Genomic DNA, 16,272 nt, shown 5'->3' with positions numbered 1-16,272 from the left:
CAATTATGATGCAGGATGCCTTTGGGAGGAGGAGAATGCAGGCCTGCCAGGACCTGCACCAGCTGTGACGTCCAAACAGAAATGTGGGTCCTCACTGACTACTGACCCTGACCGAAGTCTCGTTTGCTTCTCCCCTTTAGAATGGCAGACCCAATGCACTGTGGAAGAAAGAACTGTGAGATGACAATTGGGACCACACCGGCCTCAGGGAGACCCTGGGAGCTGGGGCAGCTGGACCACCTCACAGCACCACAGGGGCCAACTCCAGTCTCCATGTGGGCGTCATGACAAGGCTGCACGCACTGCAGCCCGACCCCAAGATGCTCAGCGGGGTCCGCTCTGTGGGACAGAGGTGGCAGGAGGGCCGTCCTCACCTTCTTGAGCTCCAAGCACACGGAAACTCAAGTGCCCCAGGCCTGTTCCCACAGTGATATGCTGAGCTGGAGACAGTGCCTTGGGGAAAAGTGCCAGGCTCAGCAAACATTATCTTTGCCAATTTTGATTACTACACTAATTCGAAACACAGGAGGATTTTTACAACTTTAATAAGAAAGTCTAAAATCTGAATAAATATTAACTTTTATTTTCAACATCTTAAAGGCAAAACAAAGCAGACAGAATAAAGAAATAATATGAAGAAATGTTTATCCAACTGTGTTTCATTAATTCATTAATTCAATTTCTAGTTAAAATATTATAAAAGGGAAAAAACAGTAAAAATACATAGGATTTCACTGCTGTGGGGACAGAGACAAATGACTTAGAACACAACGCTCTACGGCCTCTTCAGGTCCAGACCAAGGTCCCTGAGCTCCCCGATCCCGTAGGTGGGGTTACGACAACGCTGGGATGAAATACTGCAGGGAGACGTCTTCATGGAGCAAGTCAAAATGAACAATCTTGTTCTTCACAATATCTAGGCAGAGAGGAAATCCATTACCGTAGAGACCCATTCCGCACACATACTTTCAACCCTGAACACTGCAGCAGATTCTCCCCCAAGCCTCTCCTGGAGCACCAAGGCCCTCCCAAGGTGACTGGTTTCCACTGTCCCAGCCGATGCCAAACCAGGGGCCTGGCCCAGGCCGGCTCATGTGCTGCCAAGGAACAGGCCAAGGTCTCCAAGGAAAAACCCGCAGGGCAGACTTCCCAGAAGCCACATGTACCCAAGTCACCATCCTTCCAGGAAAAAAGCAGCTTCCCATCAGCAAGTGCCCTGGGTGTGCTGAGAAGAGCCAAGCATGCAGGGCCTTGTTAGAGCGCGGGAGGCAGCCTGCAAGGGCAGGCACCATGCAGCCTAAGGTGAGCACCAAAGGCACGGGGCCCAAGACCAAAAAGAGAAGCCAGACAAGAGGAAGAGGAGTGGCCACATCATGAAAGCAGCCCAGCTGCCAGGGCCACACCACCAAGGGCAGGAGCTGCAGCGGGAGCCATGGGGAAGGCCACACCTGAGGAAAGCTGGCTGAAGCTAGAACAAGCCAGGCAGCAGGAGAAAGGCAAACAAAGAGCACATGCCCAGGCTGCTGAGAGACCAGTCCCAAGAGAATGGGAGGTTGGGAACGGACACAGGGGACCAGCAGGACATTTCAGGAGACGTGCTGGACACACGGAGGTGGCGGTTGAGACTGAGGGCGGCAGGGAGAGCTCCCCAGAGGCGGGCAGCGGAGCCAACCAGTGTTAAAAGTCAGGAGTCAAGAGGAAGCACAGATGACAAGACACCGGACTACTGCAATAAGTCAGGCTCAGACACAGGAAGGAAAGAAATGCTTTGAGATGGAAACTTAAATCCAAGCCCAGCAGTATCAAAGACTCCACATATGTAAGGTTAGAGGAACACAGCAAGACTGGGCTGGACGCCCCTGCCCACATGCAGCTTCTCTCCAGGTGCAGACTCACACGTGACACCAGGCAAAGCAGCCCAGACCCATCGGCCAGGAAAATCCAAATACCCGACTACCCCAGAAAACTGGAGTCCACCAGTGACCAAGCTGTTTCCTGCATTTACGAAACTGCACACAACGCCTAAGACTACGGATGATTAAAGTACTTGAAGTGTGAAAAACGAATCAAAATGCAAACTTACTGCATGTGGCCTTTGTAGGATTTACTTGTTGTCCAGCAAGGAACTGTAGGAGCTTCCTAATGTCTATGTGCACTTCAGCCATTTGTTCTGAGTTTCCATCTTGAGAAGCATTTTCAGAAGCTAAAATGACAGAATATTTTAAGATACAATTATGTTCAAGCGGAACAGGGAACCCAGAGATTGTATGATGACTGTTTATGTAAATAAATGATTTACATGACCACGCACTTTAGCAGCCTAGAGAAATACTGCATGATATAAATGCAATCACTCACTAAGCAAACATTTATTAAGTACTGACTCTTTTAAGACGCTATGCTACAGGAATTCCCTGGCGGTCCAGTGGTTAGGACTCTGTGCTTTCACTGCTGAGGGCCAGGGTTCGATCCCCGGTCAGGGAACTAAGATCCCACAAGACTCACAGCCCCACAAAAATACTACGCTAATGAACAGGGAATCTTCGATTATAGGGACCTGAAATATGACCCAATCTCCTCCTTAAGGTCAAAGAAAACAGTTTCTCTTAGAAACATATACAGGACTTCCCGGGTGGTCCAGTGATTAGGACTCTGCATTTTCACTGCTGAGGGCCCATGTTCAATCCCTGGTCGGGGAACTAAGATCCCGCATACCTCATGGCATGGCCAAAAAAAAAAACCCCGAAAAGAAAAAAGACCATATACACCTAAAGCAAGGCCTCTCATAAAGTGGAATGAATGGGAAGAAAACATCTTTTCATCTCTGGGGAGGTATCAAAGACCCTCTTTGTTACTTACTAAAATAAACAAAATGAGGAACACCAAAATAAGTCATTTCATACAACTGTTGTCAAAGCTTCATTCACATGGATTTCACTTTGCTCCAGAAGCATGCCCGTCACTATACAGTAAAATTCCCTCGCAATGGTAAGCTGCAACGTGTCTCTAATAAGCAAACTTGTAGTAACGAATTTTAATTCTAAAAGTGGCAGGAGCCTTATTAGATCTACTTTGGAACACATGAGTGACTAAAACGGCCTTCAAAGGGCGAGCACCGTCCCCAGGGCCCTGCCTCGCTCCCTGCTGGAGCTTCCCTCCCCCAGCCTGCCCGCCACCATGAGCTCCACAGCACAGGACTCTGATTCCTGAGCCAATCCGCTCAACCACCCCCTCATCCACTGCTTCCTGAACTGATTCATAGTCCCTTACCACCTTGTATGAGACAAGAAATGTGATGATGCGTGAAAAGCTAATATTTGCTAATATAATTCTGTAAGTACCAAAGAGAGTAAAGTAGGAAAAGTGGGTGGGGTTGGAGACAAGATAGTGGAGTAGGACTTGAGCTCACCTCCTTACCTCCTCTCACGAAAACACCAAAATCACAACTAACTGCTGAAAAACCATCAACAGAAAAAGAACAGAACCTACCAAAATGATATTCTACATCCAAAGACAAAGAAAAAGACGCAAGGAGATGGTAGGAGGGGCACATTCACAATACAATCAAATCCTACACCAGCTGGGTGGGTGACACACAAACTGGAAAATAACTATTATTGCAGAGGTTCTCCCAGAGGAGGGAGAATTCTGAGCCCCACATCAGGCTCCCCAGCCTGGGGGCCCAGCATCGGGAGGAGGAGCCCCTAGAGCACCTGGCTTTGAAGGCCAGCGGGGCTTGAGTGCAAAAGCTCCACAGGACTGAGGAAACAGAGACACCATCCTGGAAGGGTGCACACAAAGTCTCATGCACACCAGGACCCAGGGAAAAATGCAGTGACTTCATATCAGCCTGGGCCAGACCTACCCGCTGGTCTTGGAGGGTCTCCCGAGGAAGTGGGGGCGGCTGTGGCTCACTTTTGTGGAGAAAAGGACACTGGTGGCAGGTAACACCAAGTACTCATCGGCGTGAGCTCTCCTGGAGGCAGCCATCTTGACACCAAGACCAGTAGGCTCCAGTGCTGGGACACCTCAGCACAAACAAGCAACAGGATGGGGGAACGGCCCTGCCCATCAGCAGACAGGCTGCCTAGTCATCTTAAGTCAACAGCCGCCTCAAAACACACCCCTCCACAAGTCCCTGAGCACCAGATGGACAAGACCCAGCTCCACCTGATAGTGGGCAGGCACCAATCCCTCCCACCAGGAAACCTGCACAAGCCTCTAGACCAGCTTCACCCACCAGGGGGCAGAAATCAGAAGCAAGAGGAACTACAATCCTGCAGCCTGTGGGATTGCAAACACAAGAAGTTAGACAAAATGGGACAGCAGAGGAAAATGTTCCAGATGAAGGAACAAGATAAAACCCCAGAAGAACAACTACGTGAAGTGGAGATAGACAATCTACCTGAAAAAGAAATCAGAGTAATGACAGTAAAGATGTTTCAAGATCTCTGAAAAAGAATGGTGGCACAGACCGAGGAGAGACAAGAAATGTTTAACAAACAGCTAAAAGATATAAAGAACAAAGTGGAACAATTCAATAACTGAAATGAAAAATACACTAGAAGGAATCAATAGCTGAATAAATGAGGCAGAAGAACAGATAAGTGAACTGGGAAACAGAATGGTGGGAAAACACTGCTGCACAAGAGAACAAAGAAAAAAGAATGAAAAGAAATGAGGACAGTTTAAGAGACCTCTGGGACAACGTTAAAAACACCAACGTTCCCATTATAAGGGTCCCAGAAGGAGAAGAGAGAGAGAAAGGACCTGAGAAAGTACTTGAAGAGATAATAGCTGAAAACTTCCCTAACCTGGAAAAGGAAACAGTCACCCAAGTCCAGGAAGCACAGAGTCCCATACAAGAGGAACTTGCCGAGACACATGGTAATCAAATTGACAGAAATAAAAGCCAAAGAAAAAAATATTTTAAAAAACAGGGGAAAAGCAACAAATAACATACAAGGGAATCCCCATAAGGTTATCAGTTTATTTCTCACCAGCAACTCTGCAGGCCAGAAGGGAGTGGCACAATATATTTCAAGTGATGAAAGGGAAAACCTATAACCAAGAATACCCAGCAAGGCTCTCATTCAGATTCAATGGAGAAATCAAAAGCTTTACAGACAAGCAAAAGCTAAAAGAATTCAGCATCACCAAACCAGCTTTACAACAAATGCTAAATGAAGTTCTCTAGGAGAAAAAGAAAAGGCAACAACTAGAAACAAGAAAATGAGAAATGGTAAAGCTCGCTGGTAAAGGCAAGCATACAGTAAAAGTAGGAAATCATCCACACACAAATATAACATGAAAACCAGCAATCGTGAGAAGACAAGAATACAGTTTTGTATATATATAGCCTGCCATATAAAAACATCACGGGAACCGCAAACCAAAAATCTATGATACATATACACACGAAAAAGAAAAAGGAATCCAAACACAACACTAAGGGCGGTCATCAAATCACATGAGAACAAAAGAGGAAGGTAAGAAAAAAGACCTACAAAAACAAATACAAAACAATTAACAAAATGGCAATAAGAACATACATACTGGTAATTACCTTGAATGGAAATGGATTAAATGCTCCAAGTAAAAGACATAGACTGGCTGAATGGATATGAAAACAAGCAAATAGAGAAAGAACAAACAAAACCCAAAGTTACTAGAAGGAAAGAAGTCATAAAGATCACAGCACAAATAAATGAACTACAGATGAAGGAAGGAGAAAAGATCAATGAAACTAAAAGCTGGTTCTTTGAAAAGATAAACAAAATTGATAAAACTTTAGCCAGACTCATCAAGGAAAAAAGGGAGAGGATCCAAATCAATAATATTAGAAATGGAAAAGGAGAAGTTACAACAGACACCAAAGGATCATAAGAGACTACTACAAGCAACTATATGCCAATAAAATGGACAACCTAGAAGAAATGGAAAAATTCTTAGAAAGGTACAATCTCCCAAGACTGAACAAGGAAGAAATAGAAAATATGAACAGAATAATCACGAGTACTGAAATTGAAACTGTGATTAAAAATCTTCCAACAAACAAAAGTCCAAGACCACAGGTGTGTTCTATCAAACACAGAGAGGAGAGTTAACACCTATTCTTCTGAAACTCTTCCAAAAATTTGCAAAGGAAGGAACACTCCCAAGCTCATTCTATGAGGCCACCATTACCCTGATGCCAAAACCAAAGATACCACAAAAAAAGAAAATTACAGGCCAATATCACTGATGAACATAGACACAAAAATACTCAACAAAATACTAGCAAAAAGAATCCAACAACACATTAAAAGGATCATACACTATGATCAAGTGGGATTTATCCCAGGGATGCAAAGAATTTTCAATATCTGCAAATCAATCAGTGTGATACACCATATTAACAACAACAAAAAACATATGATCATCCCAACATGCATCAACAGATGCAGAAAAAGCTTCTGACAAAATTCAACACCATTTATGATAAAAACTCTCCAGAAAGTGGGCAAAGAGGAAACCTACCTTAACATAATAAAGGCCATATATGACAAACCCACAGCTAACATCATAGTCAATGGTGAAAAGCTGACAGCACTTCCTCTAAGATCAGGAACAAGATAAGGATGTCCACTTCCGCCACGTTTTTCCAACATAGTTTTGGAAGACCTAGCCAGAACAATCAGAGAAGAAAAAGAAATAAAAGGAATCCAAATTGGAAAAAAAGTAAAACTGTCACTGTTCGCATATGACATGATTCTATACATAGAAAATCCTAACGATGCTACCAGAAAACTACTAGAGCTCATCAATGAATTCAGTAAAGTTGCAGGACACAAGATTAATACACAGAAATCTGTTGCATTTCTACACATTAACAACGAAAGATCAGCAAGAGAAATTAAGGGAACAATCCCATTTACCACTGCATCAAAAAGAATAAAATGCCTAGGAATAAACCTACCTAAGGAGGCAAAGACCTGCACTCCAAAAACTATAAGACGTTTATGAAAGAAATCAAAGATGACACAAACAGACGGAAAAATATACCATGCTCCTGGATTGGAAGAATCAAAATGACTATACCACCTAAGGCAATCTACAGATTCAATGCAATCCCCATCAAATTACCAATGACATTTTTAAGGAAATGTCTTTTTTTTTTTTTTTTAAGATGTTGGGGGTAGGAGTTTATTCATTTTATTTATTTACTTTTGCTGTGTTGGATCTTCATTTCTGTGCGAGGGCTTTCTCTAGTTGTGGCAAGCGGGGGCCACTCTTCATCGCAGTGCGCGGACCTCTCACTATCGCGGCCTCTCTTTTTGCGGAGCACAGGCTCCAGACGCGCAGGCTCAGTAGTTGTGGCTCACGGGCCTAGTTGCTCCGCGGCATGTGGGATTCTCCCAGACCAGGGCTCGAACCCGTGTCCCCTGCATTAGCAGGCAGATTCTCAACCACTGCGCCACCAGGGAAGCCCCAATGACATTTTTAACAGAACTAGAACAAAACATTTTAAAATTTGGATGGGAACAAATAAGACCCCAAATAACCAAAGCAATCTTGAGAAAGAAAAATGGACCTGGAGGAATCAGGCTCTCCGACTTCAGATTATAGTACAAAGCTACAGTCATCAAAACAGTATGGTACTGGCACAAAAACAGAAATACAGATCAATGGAAGAGGATGAAAAGCCCAGAAATAAACCCACGTACCTGTGGTCAATTAATCTTTTATAAAGAATCCCAGAATATACAATGGAGAAAAAACAGTCTCTTCAATAAGTGCTGCTGGGAAAACTGGACAACCACGTGTAAAAGAATGAAATTAGGACATTCTCTAACACAATACACCAAAATAAACTCAAAATGTATTAAACACCTAAATGTAAGACCAGACACTATAAAATTCTTAGAGAAAAACATAGGCAGAACACTCTTTGACATAAAACGCAGCAATATCTTTGTGGAGCTAACCTCCTCGAGCAATGAAACAAAAATAAACAAATAATTAAACTTAAAAGCTTTTGCACAGCAAAGGAATCCATCAAGAAAATGAAAAGACAACCCAAAAATAGGAGAAAATATTTGCAAACGATACAACCGACAAGAGATTAATCTCCAAAATAAGCAAACAGCTCAAGCATCTCAGTCTCAAAAAACCAAACAATTCAATCAAAAAATGGGCAGAAGGGACTTCCCTGGTGGGGCAGTGGTCAGGAATCCACCTGCCAGCGCAGGGGATGAGGGTTCGAGCCCTGGTCCAGGAAGATCCCACATTCCCCAGAGCAACTAATCCTGTGCGCTACAACTACTGAGCCTGCGCTCTACAGCCCACGAGCCACAAGTACAGAGCCTGTGTGCCACAACTACTGAAGCCTGCGCACCCTAGAGCCTTGTGCTCTGCAACAAGAGAAGCCACTGCAATGCAAAGCCCGCGTACTGCCACAAAGAGTAGCCCCCACTCGCTGCAACTAGAGAAAGCCCACACACAGCAATGAAGACCCAACACGGCCAAAAATTAATTTTAAAAAAAAGTGGGCAGATGATCTAAAAAGTCATTTCTCCAAAGATAACATACAGACGGCCAAAAAGCACATGAAAAGATACTTAACATTGTTCACTACTAGACAAATGCAAATCAAAACTACAATGAGGTATCACCTCACACCAGTCAGAATGTCCATCATCGAAAAGTCTACAAACAATTAAATGCTGGAGGGGGTGTGGAGAAAAGGGAACCCTCCTACACTGTTGGTGCCAATGTATATTACCATAGTGGTGCAGCCACTATGAAGAACAGTATGGAGGTTCCTTAAAAAACTAAAATTAGAGCCACCATATGATCCAGCGATCCCACTCCTGGGGGTATATCTGGACAAAACCGTAATTCGAAAAGATACATGCACCCCAATGTCCATTCCAGCACTATTTACAACAGCTTAGACACGGAAGCAATCTGAATGTTCATAGACAGAGGAATGGATAAAGGAGTGGTACATACATACAAAGTAAAATTACTCAGCCATAAAAAAGAATGAAATACTGCCATTTGCAGCAACATGGATGGAAACAGACATTATCATACTAAGTGAAGTAAGTCAGACAGAGAAAGACAAACATCATATGATATCTTTACATGCAGAATCTAAAAAAATGATACAAATGAACTTATTTACCAAACAAAAACAAATTCACAGACTTAGAAAACAAACTTATGGTTACCAAAGGGAATAGGTGAAGGGGAGGGATAAACCAGGAGTGCGGGATTAATGTATATAAACCAGTATATATAAAATAAATGACAAGGACCTACTGTTTAGGACAGGAAACTACACTCAGTACTCTGTAATAACCTATATGGGAAAAGAATCAGAAAAATAATATATATATATGTATATACACACACACACACACACACACACACACACACACACACACACATATAAAAGTATTACTGAATCACTCTGCCTTACACCTGAAACTAACACAACATTGTAAGGCAACTATATTCCAACAATTAAAAGAAAAATGAGGGCTTCCCTGGTGGCGCAGTGGTTGAGAATCCGCCTGCCGATGCAGGGGATACAGGTTTGTGCCACGGTCCGGGAAGATCCCACATGCCGCGGAGCAGCTGGGCCAGTGAGACATGGCCGCTGAGCCTCCGCGTCCAGAGCCTGTGCTCCGCAACGGGAGAGGCCACAACACTGAGAGGCTTGCGTACAGCAAAAAAAAAAAAAAAGAAAAATGAGAGGGCTCACGCCACGGAGTACTTCCCAGAACTTCTCTTCTCAGTGTCCTTGTGCCCACGGTGAGCCACAGCCACCCCTCGCCTCTGCAGGAGACCCTCCAACACTAGCAGGTGATTTGCTATTATAAATAACGTGACAGGGAGAGGACTGGGGTTGCCAGCGTGAACACAGCCTGCACGAGGTTAGTGCACCACGGCTAAGGGGGAGGGAGTCCAGGGAAAAGACTGGAGCTGCCGAAGAGGCAAGAGACTTTTCCTTCCCTCTTTGTTTCCTGGTGCGTGAGGAGAGGGGATTAAGAGCGCTGCTTAAAGGAGCGCCAGAGACGGGCGCGAGTCGCGGCTGAAAGCGCGGACCCCAGAGACGGGCATGAGACGTTAAGGCTGCTGCTGCCGCCACCAAGAAGCCTGTGTGCCAGCAGGAGAAGGAGCAAGATAAAAACCCACCAGACCTAACAAATGAAGAGGTAATAGGCAGTCTACCTGAAAAAGAATTCAGAATAATGATGGTAAAGATGATCCAAGAGTCTATTTCCAAGATCCAAAATCTTGGAAATAGAATAGACAAAATGCAAGAAACAGTTAACAAGGACCTAGAAGAACTAAAGATGAATCAAGCATCGATTAAAAACACAATAAATGAAATAAAAAATACTCTAGATGGGATCAATAGCAGAATAACTGAGGCAGAAGAACGGATAAGTGAGGTGGAAGATAAAATAGTGGAAATAACTGATGCAGAGCAAAATAAAGAAAAAAGAATGAAAAGAACAGAGGACAGTCTCAGAGACCTCTGGGACAACATTAAACGCACCAACATTCGAATTATAGGGGTTCCAGAAGAAGAAGAGAAAAAGAAAGGGACTGAGAAAATATTTGAAGAGATTATAGTTGAAAACTTCCCTAATATGGGAAAAGAAATAGTTAATCAAGTCCAGGAGGCACAGAGAGTCCCATACAGAATGAATCCAAGGAGAAATACGCCAAGACACATAGTAATCAAACTGTCAAAAATTAAACACAAAGAAATCATACTAAAAGCAGCAAGGCAAAAACAACACATAACACACAAGGGAATCCCCATCAGGATAACAGCTGATCTCTCAGCAGAAACTCTACAAGCCAGAAGGGAGTGGCAGGACATAATTAAAGTGATGAAGGAGAAAAACCTGCAACCAAGATTACTCTACCCAGCAAGGATCTCATTCAGATTTGATGGAGAAATTAAAACCTTTACAGACAAGCAAAAGCTGAGAGAGTTCAGCACCACCAAACCAGCTTTACAACAAATGCTAAAGGAACTTCTCTAGGCAAGAAACACAACAGAAGGAAAAGACCTACAAGAACGAACCCAAAACAATTAAGAAAATGGGAATAGGAACATACATATCGATAATTACCTTAAATGTAAATGGACTAAATGCTCCCACCAAAAGACACAGATTGGCTGAATGGATACAAAAACAAGACCCATATATATGCTGTCTACAAGAGACCCACTTCAGACCTAGAGACACATACAGACTGAAAGTAAGGGGATGGAAAAAGATATTCCATGCAAATGGAAACCAAAAGAAAGCTGGAGTAGCAATTCTCATATCAGACAAAATAGACTTTAAAAGAAAGACTATTAGAAGACACAAAGAAGGACACTGAATAATGATCAAGGGATCGATCCAAGAAGAAGATGTAACAATTGTAAATATTTATGCACCAAACATAGGAGCACCTCAATACATAAGGCAAATACTAACAGCCATAAAAGGAGAAATCGACAGTAACACAATCACAGTAGGGGACTTTAACGCCCCACTTTCACCAATGGACAGATCATCCAAAATGAAAATAAATAAGGAAACACAAGCTTTAAATGATACATTAAACAAGATGGACTTAATTGATATTTATAGGACATTCCATCCAAAAACAACAGAATACACATTTTTCTCAAGTGCTCATGGAACATTCTCCAGGATAGATCATATCTTGGGTCACAAATCAAGCCTTGGTAAATTTAAGAAAATTGAAATTCTATCAAGTATCTTTTCCGACCACAATGCTATGAGACTAGATATCAATTACAGGAAAAGATCTGTAAAAAATACAAACACATGGAGGCTAAACAATACACTACTTAATAACGAAGTGATCACTGAAGAAATCAAAGAGGAAATTAAAAAATACCTAGAAACAAATGACAATGGAGACACGACGACCCAAAACCTATGGGATGCAGCAAAAGCAGTTCTAAGGGGGAAGTTTATAGCAATACAATCCCACCTTAAGAAACAGGAAACATCTCGAATAAACAACCTAACCTTGCACCTAAAGCAATTAGAGAAAGAAGAACAAAAACATCGCAAAGTTAGCAGAAGGAAAGAAATCATAAAAATCAGATCAGAAATAAATGAAAAAGAAATGAAGGAAACGATAGCAAAGATCAATAAAACTAAAAGCTGGTTCTTTGAGAAGATAAACAAAATTGATAAACCATTAGCGAGACTCAGCAAGAAAAAAAGGGAGAAGACTCAAATCAATAGAATTAGAAATGAAAAAGGAGAAGTAACAACTGACACTGCAGAAATACAAAAGATCATGAGAGATTACTGTAAGCAACTCTATGCCAATAAAATGGACAACCTGGAAGAAATGTACCAATTCTTAGAAATGCACAACCTGCCAAGACTGAATCAGGAAGAAATAGAACATATGAACGGACCAATCACAAGCACTGAAATTGAAATTGTGATAAAAAATCTTCCAACAAACAAAAGCCCAGGACCAGATGGCTTCACAGGAGAATTCTATCAAGCATTTAGAGAAGAGCTAGCACCTATCCTTCTCAAACTCTTCCAAAATATAGCAGAGGGAGGAACACTCCCAAACTCATTCTATGAGGCCACCATCACCTTGATACCAAAACCAGACAAGGATGTCACAAAGAAAGAAAACTACAGGCCAATATCACTGATGAACATAGATGCAAAAATCCTCAACAAAATACTAGCAAACAGAATCCAACAGCACATTAAAAGGATCATACACCATGATCAAGTGGGGTTTATTCCAGGAATGCAAGGATTCTTCAATATACGCAAATCAATCAACGTGATACACCATATTAACAAATTGAAGGAGAAAAACCATATGATCATCTCAATAGATGCAGAGAAAGCTTTCGACAAAATTCAACACCCATTTATGATAAAAACACTGCAGAAAGTAGGCATAGAGGGAACTTTCCTCAACATAATAAAGGCCATATATGACAAACCCACAGCCAGCATCGTCCTCAATGGTGAAAAACGGAAACCATTTCCACTAAGATCAGGAACAAGACAAGGTTGCCCACTCTCACCACTCTTATTCAACATAGTTTTGGAAGTTTTAGCCACAGCAATCAGAGAAGAAAAGGAAATAAAAGGAATCCAAATCGGAAAAGAAGTAAAGCTGTCACTGTTTGCAGATGACATGATACTATACATAGAGAATCCTAAAGATGCTGCCAGAAAACTACTAGAGCTAATCAATGAATTTGGTAAAGTAGCAGGATACAAAATTAATGCACAGAAATCTCTGGTATTCCTATATACTAATGATGAAAAATCTGAAAGTGAAATCAAGGAAACACTCCCATTTACCATTGCAACAAAAAGAATAAAATATCTAGGAATAAACCTACCTAAGGAGACAAAAGACCTGTATGCAGAAAATTATAAGACACTGATGAAAGAAATTAAAGATGATTCAAATAGATGGAGAGATGTACCATATTCTTGGATTGGAAGAATCAACATTGTGAAAATGACTCTACTACCCAAAGCAATCTACAGATTCAATGCAATCCCTATCAAACTACCACTGGCATTTTTCACAGAACTAGAGCAAAAAATTTCACAATTTGTATGGAAACACAAAAGACCGCGAATAGCCAAAGCAATCTTGAGAACGAAAAATGGAGCTGGAGGAATCAGGCTCCCTGACTTCAGACTATACTACAAAGCTACAGTAATCAAGACAGTATGGTACTGGCACAAAAACAGAAAGATAGATCAATGGAACAGGATAGAAAGCCCAGAGATAAACCCACGCACATATGGTCACCTTATCTTTGATAAAGGAGGCAGGAATGTACAGTGGAGAAAGGATAGTCTCTTCAATAAGTGGTGCTGGGAAAACTGGATAGGGACATGTAAAAGTATGAGATTAGATCACTCCCTAACACCATACACAAAAATAAGCTCAAAATGGATTAAAGACCTAAATGTAAGGCCAGACACTATCAAACTCTTAGAGGAAAACATAGGCAGAACACTCTATGACATAAATCACAGCAAGATCCTTTTTGACCCACCTCCTAGAGAAATGGAAATAAAGACAAAAATAAACACATGGGACCTAATGAAACTTAAAAGCTTTTGCACAGCAAAGGAAACCATAAACAAGACCAAAAGACAACCCTCAGAATGGGAGAAAGTATTTGCAAATGAAGCAACTGACAAAGGATTAATCTCCAAAATTTATAAGCAGCTCAATAAGAAAAAAAACAAACAACCCAATCCAAAAATGGGCAGAAGACCTAAATAGACATTTCTCCACAGAAGATATACAGACTGCCAACAAACACATGAAAGGATGCTCAACATCTTTACTCATTAGAGAAATGCAAATCAAAACTACAATGAGATATCATCTCACACCAGTCAGAATGGCCATCATCAAAAAATCTAGAAACAATAAATGCTGGAGAGGGTGTGGAAAAAAGGGAACACTCCTGCACTGCTGGTGGGAATGTGAATTGGTACAGCCACTATGGAGAACAGTATGGAGGTTCCTTAAAAAACTAAAAATAGAACTACCATATGACCCAGCAATCCCACTACTAGGCATATACCCTGAGAAAACCATAATTCAAAAAGAGACATGTACCAAAATGTTCATTGCAGCTCTATTCACAATAGCCCGGAGCTGGAAACAACCTAAGTGTCCATCATCGGATGAATGGATAAAGAAGATGTGGCACATATATACAATGGAATATTACTCAGCCATAAAAAGAAACGAAACTGAGCTATTTGTAATGAGGTGGATAGACCCAGAGTCTGTCATACAGAGTGAAGTAAGTCAGAAAGAGAAAGACAAATACCGTATGCTAACACATATATATGGAATTAAAAAAAAAATGTCATGAAGAACCTAGGGGTAAAACGGGAATAAAGACACAGACCTACTTGAAAATGGACTTGAGGATATGGGGAGGGGGAAGGGTAAGCTGTGACAAAGCGAAAGAGAGGCATGGACATATATACACTACCAAACGTAAGGTAGATAGATAGAGGGAAGCAGCCGCAGAACACAGGGAGATCAGCTCGGTGCTTTGTGACCGCCTGGAGGGGTGGGATGGGGAGGGTGGGAGGGAGGGAGATGCATGAGGGAAGGGATGTGGGAACAGATATATATGTATGACTGATTCACTTTGTTATAAAGCAGAAACTAATAAAAAAAAAAAAAGAAAAAAAAAAAAAAAAAGAGACATGTACCAAAATGTTCATAGCAGCCCTATTTACAATAGCCCGGAGATGGAAACAACCTAAGTGTCCATCATCGGATGAATGGGTAAAGAAGATGTGGCACATATATACAATGGAATATTACGCAGCCATAAAAAGAAATGAAATTGAGCTATTTGTAATGAGGTGGATGGACCTAGAGTCTGTCATACAGAGTGAAGTAAGTCAGAAAGAGAAAGACAAATATTGTATGCTGACACATATATATGGAATTTAAGAAAAAAAAATGTCATGAAGAACATAGGAGTAAGACAGGAATAAAGACACAGACCTACTAGAGAATGGACTTGAGGATATGGGGAGGGGGAAGGGTAAGCTGTGACAAAGTGAAAGAGCGGCATGGACATATATACACTGCCAAACGTAAGGTAGATAGCTAGTGGGAAGCAGCCGCATAGCACAGGGAGATCAACTCGGTGCTTTGTGACCGCCTGGAGGGGTGGGATAGGGAGGGTGGGAGGGAGACACAAAAGGGAGGGGATATGGGAACATATGTATATGTATAACTGATTAAATTTGTTATAAAGCAAAAAATAATAAAAAATAAATAAATAAATAAAATAATAGAGAGGTGAGCAAAAAAAAAAAAGAAGCCTGTGTGCGAGCACAGGTCACTATCCACACCTCCCCTCCCGGGGAGCCTGTGCAGCTTGCCACTGCCAGGGTCCCGGGATCCAGGGACAACATCCCCGGAAGAACGCAAGGCGCGCCTCAGGCTGGTGAAACGTCTTGCTGGCCTGTGCCGCCGCAGGCTTGCCACGCATCCGTACCCCTCCCTCCCCCTGGCCTGAGTGAGCCAGAGCCCCCGAATCAGAGGCTCCTTTAACCCCGTCCTGTCTGAGCGAAGAACAGACGTCCTCCGGCGACCTACACGCAGAGGCGGGGCCAAATCCAAAGCTGAGCCCTGGGAGCTGTGCGAACAAAGAAGAGAAAGGGAAATCTCTCCCAGCAGCCTCAGGAGCAG

General features: G+C 42.2%; 1 protein-coding gene across 1 annotated transcript in view; it reads right to left on the bottom strand.

The window, feature by feature from the left end:
• Positions 1-561: 561 nt before the first annotated feature.
• Positions 562-16,272, bottom strand: part of HUS1 (HUS1 checkpoint clamp component) — a 37,244-nt gene continuing 21,533 nt past the window's right edge. Inside the window, exons 7-8 of the mRNA XM_079711635.1 lie at positions 2,084-2,203; positions 562-916 (exon numbers count right to left, since the gene is read on the bottom strand). Coding sequence (XP_079567761.1) covers positions 834-916; positions 2,084-2,203 — 203 coding nt within the window. The 3' untranslated portion in view covers positions 562-833. The remainder of the gene's footprint in view (positions 917-2,083; positions 2,204-16,272) is intronic.

This window comes from Hyperoodon ampullatus, assembly GCF_949752795.1.
Source record: "Hyperoodon ampullatus genome assembly, chromosome: 9".
NCBI classification, from domain to species: domain Eukaryota; kingdom Metazoa; phylum Chordata; class Mammalia; order Artiodactyla; family Ziphiidae; genus Hyperoodon; species Hyperoodon ampullatus.
Note: the sequence above shows the minus strand (reverse complement) of the source record. Positions and strands in the feature narration are given on the sequence as shown.